This window comes from Lepidochelys kempii, chromosome 2 (assembly GCF_965140285.1).
Source record: "Lepidochelys kempii isolate rLepKem1 chromosome 2, rLepKem1.hap1, whole genome shotgun sequence".
Taxonomy (NCBI): domain Eukaryota; kingdom Metazoa; phylum Chordata; order Testudines; family Cheloniidae; genus Lepidochelys; species Lepidochelys kempii.
In genome coordinates this window covers 16,223,098-16,245,197 of record NC_136381.1, presented here as the reverse complement: position 1 = coordinate 16,245,197, position 22,100 = coordinate 16,223,098, and the positions used below count along the sequence as shown (strand labels likewise).

At 41.4% G+C, this 22,100-nt stretch overlaps 1 protein-coding gene across 1 annotated transcript in view; it reads left to right on the top strand.

Moving 5' to 3' along the window:
* The window catches only part of TG (thyroglobulin), a 204,126-nt gene that overhangs the window by 34,603 nt on the left and 147,423 nt on the right, over positions 1–22,100 (top strand). The window contains exons 17-21 of the mRNA XM_073335054.2: positions 2,871–3,080; positions 4,215–4,369; positions 6,208–6,364; positions 11,529–11,753; positions 21,201–21,350. Coding sequence (XP_073191155.2) covers positions 2,871–3,080; positions 4,215–4,369; positions 6,208–6,364; positions 11,529–11,753; positions 21,201–21,350 — 897 coding nt within the window. The remainder of the gene's footprint in view (positions 1–2,870; positions 3,081–4,214; positions 4,370–6,207; positions 6,365–11,528; positions 11,754–21,200; positions 21,351–22,100) is intronic.

Sequence of the window (22,100 nt, the reverse complement as noted above, 5' to 3'; positions counted from 1 at the left end):
ACATGTTCACGGTGTATTTCCTGCATCACCAAAGCCACAAAGATCTGCAATTCTGTCAAGATTTCCAGCATGATTTCAGAGAGGTTTGGATAAACTTAATTTCCAATAACTATAATAGATTCCCCATCACTGAATTGAAGCGGAACAAATTAAACATTTTTCAATAATATGGTCCAAATTGCAATGATAAATTCACAGAAATTAGATCTAGAAAAATCTCTTTACAGCCAGAATTATCCCCTGCTGGATAGTCTTATGCTCTTTGTTCTGTTTTTGAAATGAATGTTGTTGGTAGATTTAAAAAGACCAACCTACAAGAAAGTATTTAGGATTCCCTATGTGATTCTGGGATTTGCAGAGTTCTCCCATATCTAACTATTTCAACACAGGGCTGCTGCAATGTATGTTAGTCACATGGATGAATCCTTGGAAACTTGGAAGCGAATGTACTATATTACATTGCAGCAACAGAGCATTCTGTAGGAGAGATCTTGTGAGAAATCATGACGTTTAGGGAGCCTAGGAAGCCAGGATGCTTTGAGAGCGCCGGGAGAGCAGCAGGGAAAGGTGGAACAGCTTTCGACAGGCTCCAGGAAGAGCATGAGTTGGCAGAAAGGACGAGTGGAGAAGATCCAAACTAGATCCTAATTCTGAAGTCCTTTCTCTGTCCTTTCTCCCATTGAAGGTCAATAGTAGTTTTCCCTGAGTATGGGCTGAAAATGGACTTCAGAAGCTACACTCGAAGATGTTGGCAGGTTTTGCATGGGTGCTAGGCTCCAATTTTGGAGGCTTCAATGCCCACTAGGTTTTTCTCCATCTCTAATGGATCCAGGCACAAGAGTGATCAGTAACAATTCATGATTTAGATACTTCTCCAGCCCCAAATTGTTAGAAAGACGTATTGTAAAATCTCAAGAATAGGTTTTCTTGCAAGATTTCTGTTACCTTCTGGTTATGGTCAGGTTATGAAGATACCCTGAGAACAACCTTTCTCCTGGAATTTTGTCACATCTATTTCTGGAAGCGCAGAAAAAAATAATTAAAAAAAGGATAAAAAAACGTTAATGGAATGTTTTTGCACTTAAACATTTTGGTTAGAGTTTAGGATGAAGGTTCAGGGGGTTCTTACATTCCTACAAGTGGCTTGTCCATCCAGCCTGTAACTCCTTGTTGTTAAGAGCTCTGGAATAGGCCTGAGAAGTAGCCCAAGTCTTTATCTCTACCTTGGACATATTTCCAAGATGGGAAGATGGCCTGTCAGCAGATGAATAGTGGGAGAGTACAATAAATCCATATTCCTATATCAGAAAAGACAGCAGTAACTTTCAAGTGCACATTGAATACAATATGGTTTTTATTAGACCAATCAGTTCCATAATAGCTGGGTTCCCATAGCTCATTTTCTGCCTCCATATAATAGAGTTTGATAGAATCCAATATTTTCTTGTTGATGTGTATGTCATGTTAATTCCAAGTATTCTTCATATTCTGCACCATCCACATTCCAACTTTCCACTACTGATAAATGGAGTGGGGCAGAAAGAGAGACGGAATGCCCTGAGTAAATTCAGACGCAAGTCCCTGGATGTGACTACTTTCCTAGGTAGATCGTTAAAAGTGCTGGGGAGAGAGAAGTCAACATTCTATTTAGTGACCATTAAGCCACAGGGATGAATTGCCAGTGACGGGATGGATGGTGAAAGGCACTGTTCATTCCTCCAACAACAACAAATGGGCTTCAGACATGTAAGAATGACAACACGCCCTTTCTCTTGTGAGCTGCTGGTCAGACTAACAAGAATGAGGAAGGAGCTGGAGGCTGGACCAAACAAGGAAGTTACTGACTGGGCTCAGTAATGAGGGACCCAAGTTGAAACCTATATATGATACAGAAAATACAAAGGGAGTACAGCCAACAACTCCAAATGTTACGTTCTTTGGGGAAAATTCTGCTCTTGACACACCAGCACACCCCATTAGAATTAACCGTACTGGGCCAGTATAGATGAGAGCACAATGTGGCCTGTTGGTTGTGAAAAATATTAGAGCAATACAGAAGACAACCGATTGGTTTTACATTGACCTGTGTGAAGAGCTATTAATAGAGGTTGCCCTAAACGCCTACGATGACAACAGTTAAACTGGTGATGATAGAAATTACCTGTGTTATGTGTTAGAACTGATGGTGTTGTGCTGACGATTGTATTTGTCTCCAGAAGTCTCAGCTCTGGGAGTTTGTAAAGCAAGCAACCACCTCCTTTCCTGGCCTCTGGCTTTGGGCTTATGAGCTGATCTGGAATCACTAAGAGGATAGGCAATCTTGCAATGACCTTTTTACTGAGATATAGTACACTTCATTTTTTAAAAAGGTGCAGTAAGGGAAACTTGTAAAGTAGCATAAGAGCTGGAAATTAAGACAATGAGCAACTGATATTCTTCTCTTTGCTCCACACCATAATGTTAGGCACTGAAGAGTGACAGGAAGAGGAGGTGCTATGACACAGTTAGTGTTTGGGAAAACAAGCTATATTTGGCAAGCAAATGAGCTTTCTGATGGGAGGTCAAGAGAGCTGGATGAAATTGATATGAAGGCCTTTCCACTCTAATGGCCAAATATACTTTCAAGCCATGCATGCAGTAGTCTCTGACTACATCCCAGTCCAATGATCACTGAAGTCAGTGTAAGTCCTTTCATTGGCTTCAAAGGGCATTGGATCAAGACCATTGACATCAGTGGGAACTACATGCCTAGGTCTAGCACACTGTGTGTGCTCCCCTTGGAGGTGATGAGGGTTATTTGGAGAGTTTATCCTGAATGAATGTTTCATAGTTTTATCTTTCACATGTTCCTTTTCTTCCTATCTTCCCAGGTCCCCAATGCCTCCTGCCTTTCAATGTGTCTTACGTGGTCAATGGAGCACTTTTCTGTGCAAACATCTCTGATCAAAACCAGCGTTCTCAGAAGTGCCAGCTGATTTGTCGTCAAGGCTTCCATAGCGCCTTTTCCAATGCGACATTCCTGTGTGATAGAGAGAGTCGCCGTTGGATCTCAGAACCCCCCCTCTCTCAAAGCTGTCAGAGTAAGTACAGCTGCTACAGAGGAGTGTTCTCTTATTTAACCAGAGATCAATGTTTAGAAGCCACCCATGTTTAGTTCCTGCACCTTCACCAGGGATGATGCAGGGGAAAGTAAATAGATTTAACAGAAGATGCCCTCATTTTAATTACAGTAAGAGGAGAAAGTAATTAGATCTGTGGTTTCTAATTAAGATGTGCAGTAGGTCGATCTTGCTCTCTGTCTTCATCCTCATCTTCAACTTTGCCTTTCAGCTGCTCCCATACCTGGAACAGTCCTCTTATTTTGTAATAATAGAGATATAAATAGATGGATATTTAATCTACATGCAGATTTTTCTCTGTAAGTGAAAAGACATGGGTGTCATGAAATGGCTCCGATGGAATCACTTGCTTCTGAAAGAACAGATGAGTCCCAGATGTTTGAATCTGGCAGAACTCAAATGTTTATTTGCATAATCAAGTAACTTTGTTACTTCTGTGTCTTTCTGCAGCAATCTGTTCCCTAAGGTTATTGCCATCTTCATTGGCTGCGGCGTGGTGTTTTTGTTGTGTTCAAGAATAAAAATCACCTCGTATCTTGGAAGCTGCATGTGTCGTTCTGAACTCATGTGGCCAGTTCTTTCTTACTACTGGCCTTGACAATGATTTGGACAGAAATGGGGTCCGATCAAAATGTCAAAGCTGAACACTACCGAAGTTTGAGGTAATATGGATCAGATCTGGAACTCAACTTTGCAGCTGACCCTTGTCTCTACAATAGGCTGGTTTCAAACATTCCTACCCACAACAAAGCACACACCCCAGCACGCACACACACACACACACACACACACACACACGGCCCACCACCCAAAAAATAAAATGAAAAGTTAAACACACTTGGATCTGGATTCTGGTCTCAATCTAAAATTTGATCCATCTTTCATCCTAAGCCTAAGCAGTTGTCTCTCTTTATTTTTAAACATGTTCTGAATGACTTTAGTGTTTGCAGAACAGAGGTTGATGCAAGATCAAAACTTGGCTTGTGGTGTCAATGGCTTTCCTATACCCCTCACCTAGGTAATTTTGAAAGGCAGCTTTGGTACATGTTGTGTCATAAATATTAAGGGTACTAAACACCCTTTTTTCTTTTTCAGAACTCCAGTTATTTCAGAATGTCCAAGCTCAAACACACTTTGAGCTATTGCTGCCTTCTGAGAAGTCCTGCAGCTCTGACTACGCTGGTTTACTGCAGGCATTCCAGATCTTTATATTAGATGCATTGAAGGCCCTTGGTTTCTGTCACATTCAGGTATTTTACTTCTCTTTTTCTGGATGGGTGAAAAAAGTGTGCAGCATCTTATGTTCTGGACATGAAAAGGTGGAGACAAAAAATATGGGGTCTTATAGATAACCCATTTACAGCTGTTCACAGACCAAAAATCTCCCAGTGATCATTTAGAGTCTGAATTTTTCCACAGACTTCCAGGACTTTAAACAGACTTTCAGCCACGGAGAAGAGTGAGCAGGATTATATTCTGACTCATGCAGCATCAGCTAACATTACACATTATAATAAATCTCAATGTTAGGACATTTATTTTGATAATCAGGGTCAAATTGACCATTCTTGAATTTCATTTCATTACTAGTATGTTTTCTCATAGGTGGTCTTGCCTAAATGTGCAGTGCAGTGGCTTTCTCCGAACTATGATATGCTTCTCTTATGTTAACCCTTTCTACTGTGTGAACTTCAACCCTTTGTGGAAGACCAGCATAAGGCCTATGCATTGCTTAAGTGGTACATAAACACTATGACAGCCCTTTGCAGAAGGGTGAATTTCACTCCACCATGCATAACAATTATTTCATTTCATACGCAAAATTCCAGTTCTTCTGCTGTCTCTTACCTGTTAAGGTTTCCTACAATACAAAATTAAATCAGTATTAAATATGGAATATGAACCAGTTTGATACTTACAGTATTCCATTAATGCTGCTTAAAATTGTTGCTGTACTGTGGTGGGCAGCTTCAGGTCAAGCTGCAGATTCTTCCTGCTTGATAGACCTGTTCTACTATAACCAGCATGACATTTACAACAATTACCCTACCCCCTCCAGTCCACTCCCACAATACCAGTGAATCCTGTTACAGCTGGGGTGTGAGTGGTCTGGCCTAGTGGGTGGAGACAGAGTTAGGTCTAGTGGGTAGAGCTGCAGCCAAGGATCAGAGCTGGAGTTGGAAGCCAGAAATCAGAGCCAAAGTCAGAAACCAAAGCAAGGTGAAGGAACAGGGTCTGTCATAGCAGCCAGCTGGGGATCTAGCTAGGTGCACAGACAACTTCCAGGTTTCCCCTCCAGTAGCGTGCCTGGACCAATCAGGAATCCGGGGAGCACTGCCAGGCAGGTTCTCTGTGGGTGGCATATCCTGTGGTGCTTGACCCCATGAGGCTCATAGCCCGTCAATCACTACTCTGCCAGAGCTCTTGAGGGGTGGCACTGATGTGGTAGTTTCTCAGCAACCAGTGGACCCAGGTTTTAGCCCCGCACCTACCTAAGGCTGAGATGCGTATCATCAGAAAAGAGAAAAGGTAAGAAAATTCCATGGAGCCTACTAGGAACCTTGCCATGCCAGTCAGATAAACTGGAAATTACTCAGACATGAGGGTGAGGGGCCCGGTTCAAAAACCTTAGATAGGGAGTGAAATCTCCTGTGTGTTGCGTTGTCTATGCCACAGATATTGTGACAAAGGAAAATCAGTTAAGCAGTCTTAGTCTGGTACAAGTAACAGTAAATACAATAAGTATAGTAAGCGCAATACATCTTAGAGTCAATATCTGGTTTGTATATAAAAAAGATCTTGGATAAAAATGTCAAAAGCATCCAAGTGATTTAGAAGCCTGAGGTCCATTTTGAAAAGGGACTTAGGCACTTAGGAGCCTAACTCTCACTGAAAGTCCATAGGACTTAGGCTTCTCAATGCATAAGTCATTTTAAAAATGGGACTTAAATGATTCTGAAAACATCTCCTCTTGTCAAATGCTTGTTTTGAGCACAGGCCTGTGTAAATATTCTGCTACAGAGGCAGCAGGGAGGGTGAAAAGGCCGCAAACCTTAAAATCTGTCTCTTTTTAAAAATTATTATTAAGGTAAATACGTTTGGAAACCCGGGCTCAGTTTCTGTTTGCGATGATTCTGCTGTGCTGGTGGAGTGTTTGAGTGTGGACCGACTGGGGGTGAACGTCACATGGAAAGCTCAGCTTGAAGGCATCCCAGCAGAGGGTCTCCCAGATTTACATGATATTGGTATGTCTTTCCCCCCACCCCCCGTTGATGTTTCTATTTATGTAGCCTGTTTGGCTGTTAATTCTACTCCTATGCCTACTCCTGGGAGAGAATAATGAGCTTAAAAACTGTCAGGAATGCCAAATGGCATTGGGGGGCAGTCCTGGAACGTTTTTCCCCTCACTCTGAATTGGAGTTGAAGTTTAAGGCCTTCAAACTTTGGCTCTGAGAAGAATCAATACATGCCTATTTTCAGGCTGTGACTACATTATGAAAAGGAATCATGTCTGAATATACTTATTAAACAGGGCTCCACAACCGAGCCTCCCTCAGCTGGTGTTGAGAATTGTGTTTCTGACATGGGCAGGCTCATGCCAGCTGTTGCACTGCACTGGTCATGTCCCCAACAGCAGGAACAGCTGTGTTACATGTGACTTGAGTTGGACTCGGTGGAAGCCATAGTTTGCACCTGTTGTCAAACTTCCTCCCCAATACTGTTGTATTCTATATAGGTTCTTATGCTGCCTTCATCACCATAGTATCTGCGTGCCTAACTCTTTACATCCTAAATCCTGTGTCAAGTACGCACAGTCCATCACTGTGGTTGCTGAGTCAGGTACAGAATCAGGGTAAGGCAATCCTTTCTTGACTAGAAGCTGTGGACACTGCTGGCCTCTACCAACGTAGAAACAAGAGACAGAGCATTTATTCCAAGCTCAGGTGTGCCTCATGCTGGCCTGTCTGCAGTATTGTGGCTTTGGAATGCCATTCCCAGCATTTAAAAACCAACAACCCTCCTCCACAAATTCCCTCTTCTAATTTGGGAATGTCAAGACTCCATGTGCCTTCCAGATCGGAACTGAGTTCAGAAGTCTTTAGAACTTGGCTCTGAGTGGAGTGGTTGTGTGGTTACCATACAATTACACGGTCTGTTTGTGTTTACATCCATTTGGGGAAACATGAATATTAAATTGTTTGCGTATGGTGGATCAGCGTACAATTATGTTCAGTTTTATATTCAAGTTTATTCTGAAAAGTCTTCTAGAGTATTGAGAATACATTTTGTCCCTGTCCACGCTACAGTTCCCCCCCCCACATCTTGAAATGCTTTTCAGGGAATGATTGAACACTACAACAATACAGATGAAAATATGAATTTAGCCTGAATTGATGTAAAATGTCCCATTTTTCTCATGCTGGAGCTATTCTATACACCTGAATGACTGCAAGGGGAGAAGAAAGGTCAATTAAAGTTGCACCAGCTTCAGTTTCTTACTATTGTAACTGTTCCCTGCACACTCACAGAGAAGCATCTTGGTTCTCCTGTCTGCACCTTGGCTGCACTGTATGTACAGTTTGTGAAGACAAGAAGAATTTTCACCTGCATCCCTGGAGCACAAAATAGCTTCACAAGAAGGTGTTCCTATCATGACATAGTCAGTAGCATTACAAAACATTTCCAACAATTTTTCTTCCTCTCTTCTTTTTGTCTTGAGGATGGCTTACTATCCCACTGGAATCCAAGGACCCAGAAGTTCTTAGATGATTCACTGATCAGAGAATCTAGGGATTCCCCAGTGGCATAGCAACTTCCATAAAACTATTCTATCCACTGTATCAAAGGCTATACAATTCATGATTTAGTTGGGGATTGGTCCTGCTTTGAGCAGGGGGTTGGACTAGATGACCTCCTGAGGTCCCTTCCAACCCTGATATTATATGATTCATATAAAGCGGTGACTGCCATTTGACTGGCAGTTCTACAATGACATGGAGGGTTACTATTTGATGTATACATGATGTCTCCTGTCAGAACCTCGTCTGTTCTTGTCTTAACTTTGAATCTACCAATTTCTTTATTCTGTCTAGAATAATACGTGTAAATACCTTACTTGGGATAAACAGCAATTGAATTCCCCTCCAGATTTTACACTGACTGAGGTTTCTTTTCTTTGGTAGCTTCATTATATAACCGTTTTTCCATTTGTTTGGTATTTTTTCTTCTTCCCATATCTTTTGTAAGAGGCCTTTCAAAATATTTACTGTGTTCAAGTCGTTGACTGTACTCTCTATTTCTGCTCTGCGGCTAGGACTTAATTTGACATCCCGATCTTCTCCTTCTTTTGTACCTGGGGGATTGGTCACTGACTTGCTATTTAGTAGTTGACTAACGTACTGTCTCCGTGTATTTAATTGTTCTGATTACTTTGTTTTTAAGTTGCCCTTATTGCCTTTAATTGGTTGGTTGGTATTGCTTTTCTTCCTGACAACTGTCTAGTGATGTTGCAGAGTGTTTTCATGTAATTTTGTGCTACAGTGATCTATGCATCCTCTGCCATTTTGTATATAAAGTCTTGTTTGTCTTTCCTAACACTCTTTTTAGCCTCTCTTTCTTTATGGCATATTCCTCCTGGAGTCACTGTATCTGTGTTCTTGTTTTTGCTTGATTTAGTTTAATTTTCTGTCTTTCTTCTATTTTCTTCCATGTATCCTTATATAACCATTCATTGCGATGTTTATTCCTGAATCCCCAGTGCTTCTTCACATGTTTTAGTGAAAGTTTTCTTTACCTGTTTCCATTTGTGTCACCATCTCTCTTCTAGGTATATTTGAATTGAGTTGGATTGAGTTTGTTGAACTGAGCTGTGTGTGTGTATGTCTAAATTTCCTTAAGTTACAGATCATATTAATATGTTGCAGCAGTCCTTAGAACTATCATATTAACAGATTCGTAATTTAGTTTTATATAACTATAACTAACTAACTATATATATATAGTTATATATACTAAGTTACAAATCTGTTAATATGATAGTTCTAAGGACTGCTGCAACTTATTAAAATGATCTGTAACTTAAGGAAATTTAGACATGTGCTTGGTGATTTGATTTTCTGTTGCTTTCCTACATGAGAATTCCCTCCAGCTGTCATTTAGAGATTATTTTTCTTCCGCTGCTGTAGTTTTTTTTTACTGGAAAATTCAGAGGGGTATCTGCATGTGTAAGAGACTAAGTTGTTTGTTCATGCTTTCAATTATTTAGACAATTTTTGGCAAAATCATTTGCAGAGAGCTAATTGTTATATGGCAAATTCTAGTTACCTGCCATTGATCTCAATATTATTCTTTATGTCTGGGATTTAACACAGCTGTTGATTCAATGTGTATCTCAACATTGGAAAAATGTATTGGTAAAAATTAAAGGAGCTGTTGCAGTGAGGACATATGCACTTGGCCCTCTGTTGCCCTAGCATAAGATCTGTGCATATGAAACACTTCAACCATAAGTGAAACTTAAGTGGTGCATAAGCCTTTTGTAGATCCTGTGCACGTGCGTGAATTTCATCCACATATCATAATAACTTATGGACTATGGATAAGAAAGTGGGGTCACCCATATACGTGTGCTGCAGGTATAGAGTGTTCTTGCAGAATAAGCATAATAATACTACAGTCTCTTCAGTGCAGCCATCTGTACAGAGTTGCGTCATTAGCTGCCTGCACCTAGTTGTGAAATTTTCCCACTTAGTTTAGTCGGAAAGATACTCCTAGGTTACAGCACATAGTTGGGAAACTAGACACAGAAGACTGCAGAAGTACAATGATTGATTTGAGTTGGCTGCTCTGCTGAAAATAATTTTACTGTAGGATGCACGCTTTCGCAGACCTAACTCTCTGTTTATGCACATTTTGCTGTCTTTGAAAACCCAGCATTCACAGTCCGGAAGCTGTCGTTCCATTCAGGAGAACCCAAGTACAGTACAAAATGTACTCCTGGGATGCTTCCTGTTTGCTGTATTACCACCCTGGGCATCAGTTATAGCTATTCGGAGGCCATTTGGAAGCTCTCAACTTGCAAATTCATAGCAACAAAATCCATGAACATTTCAAATGAAGCCATAAAGCTTCTCAGCAAGGGTTAGCAAACAAAATCTCCTTCAAGAGCCCTGCTCTGTCTCTCTTTTGGCCCATCGAAACCAAAGAATCCACACATACTTAGTGTAGGAGACTGTCCTTACAGAAGCAATAGGATAGCCAGGTTGTTTGGTCACAGAATAAAGGAAAGGGAAGGATACTCGCGTTCCCCTGGAAGGCAAGTCTCCAATTAATCTTTATCCTGAGCTACAGGGCAGAGGGGCTTGGTCACCTCTGCACAGGTAGGTATCCAATCTGGCGCCGCAGGGCAGTAGAGGCTGGTTGCTACACTGTTAAAGGTCAGGAAGTCATTTGCCACTCCCCACCCCCGCCCGAGTGTGATCTGGCTTCTTTTTTTATCTCCTTCCTCTGAAGCATCAGGGATGGCCATGGCTGGAGATGAGTCACTGGCTGGGGTGGGCCAGCACTCTGAAGTCTCACCAAGCATTCTCTGTCTCAGGAGCTTGGCTGGCTGGTTCTTGTTCACATGCTCAGATTCTAATTGGTCACCATATGTGGGATCGGGAAGGAATGTTCCCCCAGGTCAGATTGGCAGGGACCTTGGGGGTTTTTCACCTTCCTCTGCAGCATGTGGATGTGGATGACTTGCCAGGGTTATCCGGATATATCTCACTTAATTGGTTCCCTGACACTGCAGAAGCCTTGAGCATTGATGCATCTTGGTCCCTCCTATTCTTTGCCTGTGGCACATAATAGCTTAGTCTCCTGTGGGCTGTAATACTTTGATCTAATTTTGGTTGTTGGGTTTAGGGTCCAGGTGCTGGGTGGTGGAGGTGGCCTGTGATATACAGGAGGTCAGTCTAGATGATCTAGTGGTCCCTTCTGGCCTTAAACCCTATGACTCTATGATTCTAAGAGAGAGAAAGCAATATCCACTGAAACAATGTGTACAGGTTAAATCTGATGATCCAAACCTCAACTCTCTGAAATTCATGTTATCCTGAACTGGATTCTGTGTCCCAAATCTGATAGAAGACTAAACATTGAATTTTGTTCATCTGAAATGCCAATTACCCAGAGGTGTTACTAATGACTGGTTAGTGTTTGTATTAAATAGCACCAAGCACCCCCAACCAGGTTGGGGCCCCACTGTGGAAGCATTATACAGATGTCTACACATCAGCTGTTCCCTGAGGCATCTGGAGAATCTGAATCTATCTGTACCTTTTCTATAAAGCTTATCAGCCTGGTATTATTTTTTTGCATCTAGATCCAATATCATGTGTGCTGTTCTATTTCTTTTTCCTTTAGAAAAAGCAATTGTTGGGGAGAATCTCATTGGACGCTTTGTAGCACTGATTGAAAGTGGTGGCTTTGTGCTACACTTGGACTCCAAACGGTTCCCAGCCAATACATCCATTCATTTCCCCCGAGATGAAGATTTTGACCTATCTCCCAGTGTTCAGCTCGGATGCAGGAGTGGATTTCGAAGAAGTTCATCTCTTGGGAGAGCAATCCCAAATTCCCAAGGATGTGGTATGTTCCCTTTTGACTTTCCCTCCTTTGTTGCTGTGGCTACTGTGAGTCAGCGCAAAGTTACAGTTGGAACATTAACAAGCAACTTTCATTGGCACACTTCTCCGGTGTCCGTCTTTAGCTGTGGGTGGGATGTGTGAGGCACCAATATGAATTCAAGGCCCTCACTACTCCTGTGCTACTTTTGCTATCCCTAAAGTGCAGTTACACTCTGAAAAGTGACTCTCTGCAAAGGGCAGCATTAGATTCTGTGTCTGACCCTCAGACTTCATCTGAAATGTGCTCAGTTTATAAATAAGAAGATCATGTTTTTGGAAGTTCAGCCTGGTATCTGAAAGTCAGGGGAGGCTCTTTCTGGCTTGTGCACCACCACTAGTAATGAAGGCTCTGCTAAAACGTCTGGTGGTGATGCATGAACCAGAATAGAATCCAGCTCACTGAGCAGCTGCAGAGGTGCCAGCAGTCCTGGGATCTTGTATTCCTGGGCAAAGTCCCAGGCAGCTGGATGAGCCAGTACAAGACGCAGATGGAAGTTCTCTCAGCCCCGGCCAACACACAACTTAATTGCAGCTCTGCCCCCTTATTCCCCTGCTGTTAGGTTTCTGTATCTCCTTCTTTCCTGGACACTGACTCACGTTCCCCCTAGTTCCCCTTCCCTTAGTGACTTTGCTCCTTCTGTCATTTCCCCCCACTATTCCTGCATGCTCCAGCCCTCCAGAAACTCTGACCCCTCTCCACTCTCAATGGCCCATTGAGCCCCAACTTCCCCAGGGCCCACATCTCCCAGCTGGACAGAAATTCCTCAGAACTACGGGGTAAGAGCAGGGACAGCTATCCTCTGGTACAGGAGCAGGAGATGGGGTTGGCCAGTCTCCTGATGCAATGATACTCTTGGTGTGGCAAACTTCAGCATTGCCTTGCTAATTTTTGAAAACTGTACTGACCGTGAATAAATTCATATGAAGACAACCTGCCAGAATAAACTTACAGTGCTCTGTTTTCATTGGGAGAATTCCCCTATGGGTGGCATATTACAGGGGCAACAAAAACACTGAAAGCTGCTTGATGTCACTATGGTCAAACAATCTGACTGGTATAAACAGGGTGAAATTCACCCCAGTACAGAGAGCCTATGCACAGCTTAACTCCCACCAAAAGTCTGTTTTGAGGGCTGTGAGTGGTGCAAAGAGGTGAATTTCACCCAGAAGGAGCACATCTGCAGAGTGAGATGGTGCCATTCTGCCACAATCCTTTGTCAAACCCCAGACACCCTTTGTTTGCTTTTCTGGAGCCTGAAGGGAGTTCACTGTTATGTCCAAGAGCAGAGAATAAAAACAGTTATGCCCTGGCTTTACCACACCAGATAATACCGACAACATCTTTAGTTAGTTTCAGTCCCATATTGCTCCGTTTAATGTTCTTTATTAAAAAAAAAATCGCAATGCCTTACAATGCCAGCTAAGTAGCTGGCCTGAAAACACAAGTTGGAGATTTTATTTTTAAAGTTCTGAACATGCTGCAGCCCTCTGATGCTTTTTATATCTTAAAGAGGAGAAAAAAACCAACAATAACAATAAGTAACCAGATGATAAGGAGTGACGCTCCTACCTTGCTGTCAGTGGGAATACTGGCAAAACATTTCTTTTTCTTTGTTGTTTTAAAAGTTATATGAATTTTAGTGCTGGTGAAAGGTTCTGGGTTGAAAGCCCTGGTGTCTGGTCTACACTATAAAGTTGTAAAGCTTTCACTACAGGATAGTTAAAGCAGTACAACCCCTCTTATGGTGGCTATAGTTGTACTGGTATAAAGATGCTGTTATACCTATTCATGTATGGAAAGAGGAATAAGCTATCCTGATGTAACTGCATCTACCTTAGGGGTTATACCAGTATGACTATTTTAATAAAAAAAAATTCACACCCCTAACCAAAGTAGTTATACTGGTACAAAAACTGTGGGTTTGTCTTCACTAGGAGAAAATGTGTTCCTAACTCATGTCAGCTAACATGTAGTCACCTAAAGTCTATGGGGAAGCCTAGGATCTTATTAAAGGGGAAAAGGCAAAATGCCACATTTATTGTGAATGCAGAAAGAATCATAGTAAGCAATTATAGTTATAGCTATAACATTCCATTCAATTTCATATTTATTCACACATTCATTCATACGTACACACAGGTTCTGCAAAGTTGTTTTCATAGTTACTAGCCTTAGAGTTGCTCATGCCAAGCCACTGGCCAGGTGGCCTGGACATGAGGAGGGAGCAGGGCCTTGTCAGATGCTCATCTGTTGCTCCTGGAAGTTGGTTTGCAGAATCAGACCCCAAAGTTCTCACTTTCTAGAGTCCATTTTTATAGGAATTTCTCCCTATGCCAGTCTATGGGAATTACTTCATCATGCTGTTGCTGAATCATTCAGCAGATGGCACATTCCTGATAGCTCCGTGCTGCTAGATGTTATCTTGTTCTTTGGTTCTCCCATTCTTGAGGCTGTTGGGTGGATTCCAGTCTGCCCTCCGGGGGTCCTCTGGTTGTTTCCACTTGACGCCTTCTTCAGCCAATGGACACTGGATTCTTAGGCTGGCACCTCCCTGATCATTCAGTTATTATCCACACCAAGCACTCATCCATATACATCCTCTATCTCTATTTTAATCACAATTGTTAACAAAGCGAGATAAATACAACAAAAGGGTGGGGAGTCTCTGGGTGCTGTTTCTGTTGTTACAAAGTATCGCTTTGAGTCTCTCTCTGTGTGAGTAGTTGTTACAAAGTATTGCTTTGAGAACAGACTCAGTTTTAGGACCTACTAACACAATTAGCAGCTTGCAAGTTTCACACAGAGAGGGAGAGAAACAATAAAAATAAGAGACCAAGAGACGTCTTAATTAGCGATACCCTGGAATTTAAACTATGGGGAATCAAACTCATTTGTGATTTTAATACAGAACTTCTTTAATATGATCCAACACTGGAAGTTGCTACAATCTTTTAGTCATGGGTGTCAATTTTATTCTGGGGGAATGTAATCAAGATATTTGGACAGCCTGGACTGTACATCTCCTGGGTTTCAGAAGTCTGAGTTTTGCTCAGCTCAGCATTCTGCAAGGGACTGACAGACCACCAAGCAAACTTAACTTGGTGTTAAGGTAATTTTTTGCCATTGAATTTAATGGAATTCAGTGCACAGAGCAGAAGGACTTTTAAATGTAGTGGACCTTTTATACCTATCATGTATAAATACTACAGAAAGTGAAGATCAGGAATATGTGTTAGCTGTAGCATTAAAAGTACAATTAATTTTGATGGCTCCTGTTTTGTATTGTGGTGATTCACCCAAACTTGAGAAATGGTCAACTGCCTTTATAAAAGAATGTCTTAATGGGCTTATGAAAGAACTGTTGAGTGGGGCAAAATGCTTCATGGTCCAGCTTTTATAGGGATTTTATTTTCTAGTTCTTAGTCTAGAAATGCAGCTGTGCCATTACTTGGTGAAGCCAGTAGGTCATGGCCTAGGAGTCTCTAAACACAGGTTTTAGCAGGTAGAAACTCCTGAGTTCTTATCCTGATTCTGCTATTGTATGTTGTTTATGGTTACTAACTATTAAGCATCACAGATATGCCTTATGGCAAGTCATTTATCCTCTCTGGCTTAGTTTCCTCATACGTAAAATGGGGATGATGATAATATTAGTAACTTATTACTTAGGAGTCTTTGTAAAGTGCTGTGAAGATGAAAAAAACTCCATCTGAGATCGATTCTTCAGTCAAAACCTCAATAGATTTACCTTTACATGCAAAATATAATTAGCAGTGAAAGCCATTTTCATTGCTCTTTTCTCTCTTTCCTGGTCCAGTTGGTTGTTGAGCTACAAAATATTTTCTCAGGTCCTGAGCTTATTTATTTAATTAGTTGTTTTATTTCTCTTGTTCCATTACATTTTCCCCTTGCTACAGGGCAGTTTGGATAGCTCTTGATGGCAGTGAGCCATTCTGATGGTCTCAGGAATTTGTTGTGCTCAGTGTATTCCTTCTGAGACATGCACTGCATATTAATCTTCCTTTTCATCTCCATTACATTTTCCTTCCTGTCATCTGGACAAAGAATGTAGGCCATACTTACAGGATAGAGGACTGTATCCTCGGAAGCAATGACTCTGAAGAAGATTTGGGGGTGGTGGTGAATAATCAGCTGAACAAGAGGTCCAAGTGTGACGCTTTAGCCAAAAGAGCTATTGTGTTCCGGGTATATATAAACACAAGAATCTCAAGTGGGAGTAGAGAAATTATTTTGGCCTATATTTGGCACTAGTGTGACCGCTGCTGGAATACTATGTCCAGTCTGGTTCCACAATTCAAGAAGGATGTTGATAAATTGGAGAGAGTTCCGAGAATGAGCAACAAGAATGATTGATTAAAGAATTAGAAAAGATGCCTTATAATGGTAGATTCAAAGAGTTCAATCTATTTAGCTTAACAAAGAAAGAGGTGACTTGATTAAAGTCTGTAAGTATCTAGATGGGGAACAAATGTTTTATAATGGGATCTTCAGTCTAGCAGAGAAAGGTATAACATGATACAGTGGCTAGAAGTTGAAGCTGTACAAATTCAGACTCAAAATAAGGAGTAAATTTTTCACGGTGTGAGTAAATAACCATTGGAACAAGCGTCATGGTAGATTCTCCATCGTGACCATTTTAAAATCAAGATTGGATATTTTTCTAAAAGGCATGTCTAGGGATTATTTTGGGGAAATTCTGTGGTGAGTATTCAGAAGGTCAGACTGGATAATCACAATGGTCCTTGCTGACCTTGGATTCCATGAATTTGTTGCTTCAGGTTTGCATGTATTGGAGGTCTATAACAGCATTTTTTTCTGGCTGGCAAATAGATGTTTCTTTTTTCGTGTTTGCCATGTCTTAGTTTATTCTTATCTGCATTATCATTACATTGACTAATCCTAATCTATAGAGTATTTTGTGGATATAGTTCTATGTCAATTTGAGGTGATCAGTTGTTGTTCATAATTGAACCTTGATGAGTGTGGCAACAGAAATCTCATGCTTGTCTAAGGTGTTAGTGGAAAAATTAATTTTAAATACAGGCAACTAGTGGTTTTGTGAGCTTGGAAAAGCTTTTAACTTCAGGAGGACAATCTGAGGCCTTTCATGACACCATTTTATCAGTCACTTTTGTGTTTGGTGGTGATATGAATTCATGCTAGTTCCCTTTTCCATTTAGAATTTTCTGTAATTTGTATTAAAATTGTTTCAAACAGAGATCAGTCTGAATCAAAAAGCTGCTAGGTTCACAACTGAATTAGCAGTTCAACCCTTTCTCTCTGATAGGCTCTACCCAAACACTGGTATCCCCAGACTTTGGGGTATCTTTGAGATGCCTATCTCCATGAGATCGAAGCACCAGACAACAATTAGAGGAAGCATTTAGCATATCCTAAAGGATCAAAGAAAAGGAGTACTTGTGGCACCTTAGAGACTAACAAATTTATTTGAGCATAAGCTTTCTTGAGCTACAGCTCACTTCATCGGATGCATATAGTGGAAAATACAGTGGGGAGATTTATATACACAGAGAACATGAAACAATGGGTGAGAGTGATCAGGTAAGGTGAGCTATTACCAGCAGGAGAGCGGGGGGGGGGGGGGAAGCCTTTTGTAGTGATAATCAAGGTGGGCCATTTCCAGCAGTTGACAAGAACCTCTGAGGAACGGGGGGGGGGGGGAGGGGATAAACATGGGGAAATAGTTTTACTTTGTGTAATGACCAATCCACTCCCAGTCTTTATTCAAGCCCAAGTTAATTGTATCCAGTTTGCAAATTAATTCCAATTCAGCAGTCTCTCGTTGGAGTCTGTTTTTGAAGTTTGTTGAAGAAGTGCCACTTTTAGGTCTGTAATCGAGTGACCAAAGAGATTGAAGTGCTCTCCGACTGGTTTTTGAATGTTGCTATGGGTACCCGCATGGCCCCACAGTATGCCAACATTTTTATGGCTGACTTAGAACAAAGCTTCCTCAGCTCTCGTCCCCTAATGCCCCTACTCTACTTGTGCTACATTGATGACATCTTCATCATCTGGACCCATGGAAAAGAAGCCCTTGAGGAATTCCACCATGATTTCAGCAATTTCCATCCTACCATCAACCTCAGCCTGGACCAGTCCACGCAAGACATCCACTTCCTGGACGCTACGGTGCTAATAAGCGATGGTCACATAAACACCACCCTATACCGGAAACCTATTGACCGCTATGCCTACCTACATGCCTCCAGCTTTCATCCAGACCACACCACACGATCCATTGTCTACAGCCAAGTTCTACTATACAACCGCATTTGCTCCAACCCCTCAGACAGAGACAAACACCTACAAGATCTCTATCAAGCGTTCTTACAACTACAATACCCACCTGCTGAAGTGAAGAAACAGATGGACAGAGCCAGAAGAGTATCCAGAAGTCACCTATTACAGGACAGGCCCAACAAAGAAAATAACAGAACACCACTAGCCATCACCTTCAGCCCCCAACTGAAACCTCTCCAACGCGTCATCAAGGATCTACAACCTATCCTGAAGGATGACCCATCACTGTCACAGATCTTGGAGGACAGGCTAGTCCTTGCTTACAGACAGCCCCCCTACCTGAAGCAAATACTTACCAGCAACCACACAACAGAACCACTAACCCAGGAACCTATCCTTGCAACAAAGCCCGTTGCCAACTGTGTCCACATATCTATTCAGGGGACACCATCATAGGGCCTAATCACATCAGCCACACTATCAGAGGCTCATTCACCTGCACATCTACCAGTGTGATATATGCCATTATGTGCCAGCAATGCCCCTCTGCCAGGTACATTGGCCAAACTGGACAGTCTCTACGTAAAAGAATAAATGGACACAAATCAGACGTCAAGAATTATAACATTCAAAAACCAGTCGGAGAACACTTCAATCTCTTTGGTCACTCGAGTACACCTAAAAGTGGCAATTCTTCAACAAAAAAACTTAAAAAACAGACTCCAAGGAGAGACTGCTGAATTGGAATTAATTTGCAAACTGGATACAATTAACTTAGGCTTGAATAAAGACTGGGAGTGGATTGGTCATTACACAAAGTAAAACTATTTCCCCATATTTATTCCTCCCCCCCCCACTGTTCCTCACCCGTTCTTGTCAACTGTTGGAAATGGCCTACCTCGATTATCACTACAAAAAGTTGTCCTCCCCGCTCTCCTGCTGGTAATAGCTCACCTTAAGTGATCACTCTCGTTACAGTGTGTATGGTAACACCCATTGTTTCTGTTCTCTATGTATATAAATCTCCTCACTGTATTTTCCACTGAATGCATCTGATGAAGTGAGCTGTAGCTCACGAAAGCTTATGCTCAAATAAATTTGTTAGTCTCTAAGGTGCCACAAGTACTCCTTTTCTTTTTGCGAATACAGACTAACACGGCTGCTACTCTGAAACCTGAATCTAGATAGAACAGCACCAAGTTTCAAACTCATATATGGAAGTGTTAGATCCAAGGTTTTGGTTTCTCCCATTTTAGGGGTATAAAGATTGAGTCCAGAGCTGTAGTTTAGATCTGGGGTTTCATTCAGGCTCTCCTCTTGCCTGGTTAACATGTATAGATTTTAAGCTAGAAAGAGACTATTATGATTGTCTAGTTTGACCTGAATAACACAGGCCACAGAACTGCACCTATTAATTGCTTCATTGAGCATAATTTGTGGTTGAACTAGGGCATATCTTTTAGAAAGACATCCAGGCTTGACAGCTTTATTTTTGCTTTAACCTTTCATCTTTTTTCCTTGCTGTTCACTTTTTGCTTCTCTTAAGAGTATAAACGAGACATAAATCTACTCTGCCTGTTTACATACATGTGATATCAGGCACATACAACTTTCACTCTGTGACTCTACAACAAGAAACAGAGGAGAGAGTTCTAAAAAGTTTTTCTCCTTTTAAAACTTTAAATGGTTTAACTCATCTCTCTGTCATCCTCTGCATTCTGCCCCCCAATGGCTTGCAGATTCTTTATTTCATCTGTAAGTAAAAAAAATAGTTTCTTCCCTTCAGGTTTTTTTATTTGTATGATCCCTTCTACATACATTGGAAAACCTCTTTAACAAATGTAACAAATAGGCTGGTGTTCTGAACATACGTGAGAGATGAGTGTCCTGTCTCTTCCAGGATTTTGTTCTTCCTTAATTGATTTTAGATATGTGTCGTGCCTGATTTGCCTGGTTTGGTGCCCATTGAAATGAATCCTCCAGTCCCATGACTATCCCAGACTCTCCTACTGGAACATGACAAATGTGAAGAGGAATGAAGGAAGATGGTTGTTATTAAGCTGTCTGTCATTCTGATTTATCACCGGGGCATTGCAGTGAGTTAGTTAATTCACAAGGCAGCATGTTGGCTGATTAAACGCAAATACAGCACATCCACCCTGTGGACTATAGTGGTAATGGCCAATGTTCTACTAGAGTTACTCTTTGGTACAGGTTTAAATTGCTGTCAACACACTGGGCAAGAACAGAAGTGAAATTTTGCACCATATCATTGTCCCAAAATATACATTTGATGGTTTTTGAAGGAGACCTACATCTGGAAAGCAGCTGTGAAATAGCAAGTAAACACACTGTCTGGTAAATGTGTCTGAGGCTCATCTGTGGTGGTGATACTCGTCCGAGTGATCTGAAAGGAAAGATGGTATTACATGATTGCCCAGAAGACAATTAGTCATCTGCTTCATATGCAGACTGTCAGCTGGAAAACTTGCTCTTGGTTTTCTGAAATGCTGAACTCAGAAAGGTATTGTTAACCTATGGGGAGGAAATCTTTGTGTTGTGGTTGTCATATATACAATACGTTAGTTGTCTTTAATCCAACAATTACTTTCCTGCCTGGAACTACTTACCAACAATTTCATTACCAGAATTTTTTAATGAAAGCATTACCATATGGTGGCTTTTCTCTGAGTTTTTCAGAGTTTCTGTTAATGTGAATTTTCCTATTTTTGTCTGAAGCCTTTGTTGCATTTCACAATCTGCCCCCACAATTGTGTCTTATTACAGATGGACCTGATCCTCAACATTCACCCTTGGAGTCAGGTCCATCAGAGTTTGATGTGCTCTGGTTTGAGGGTCTTCTTTTAGACCCATCTGAATTAGGACCCTGGTCTAGGTTCCTTGGATTCCAGTCACTGGAGGCTTTAGGTGAACATTTTAAGGGGGCAGTGTTGGTAAACCCTCCTAAGGTGCACATGTGTTCATCAAGGTCTTGCTCCAAAACCCATTGAAGTCAATGGTAAGTCTACTGAACATGTGTTCTGCTTATGAACATGTGTATGGATGTCTGAAATGGTAAAGTTTCAGTTGAATTCCATAGAACTGATAATGTTTTTTCCTCTGTAGTTGTTTGTCCTTCAGGCAGCTCCTTTCAGACTGATGAATGCATTCCGTGTCCTCCTGGGTTCTATCAGTTGCAGACAGGAAGCTCCTCATGCATCAGGTGTCCTGTGGGAAAAACTACCATCTCCGCTGGAGCTTTCAGAGCTGATCATTGTAAGTGCCCTGATTATCATCCTGGAGGAATGTCATTCAGTATCTACTTGGTGAGAGCTTTTGAGCTTTCACAGAGCTCTTCTTCAGGTCTGGGCTTACTCTCTCTCTCTCTCACCAGAAGAAGTTACTCTAATAAAAGATATTACCTCACCTACCTCAGCTCACTTCACTGAAATTTCTAAGGACCTAACCAAAACTTTTCCTTGATAACTGTGCCCTTCTGTAGCACAACTTTTGCCCATAAGGCAGGGATCAATATACTTAGTAATTTGTATACTAGTAAAATCAACCTGAATTGCCTCTGTTGGCCCACAGACCGATGAAAATAAAAGCAATGATGCCTAAAGGAATGCACAGATTAAATAGGTCAGTTTGTTTTCAGTATCAGCCCTTGCGCAGAAAAGAGAGGAAGCAGAGAGCAGAGGTATGTTGATAACGTGGGGGAAGATATTTGGGTTGAATTGTTGAAGGAGTGAACTTCTGCATTTTGGCTGGTATCTGTTTAGTTTCGAACCTCCATTGAAGTCAAGGAGTTATGCCAGGGTGAATTTGTCCCGTGGTTTTATTCGTATAGGTAGCTCTTTGTGATTGATAAGGAAGAGGGCATATATCTCATTTATGCTTTTTTCCATTAGTATCACCTTCTGCATTACTCCCCAAAACACATGTGAGGAGACTGATGTTAGAGTAGACTAGCTCCTTGGGAAAACTTCTCTCTCAATACAGATTACTTTCTATGGGTGTATGAAC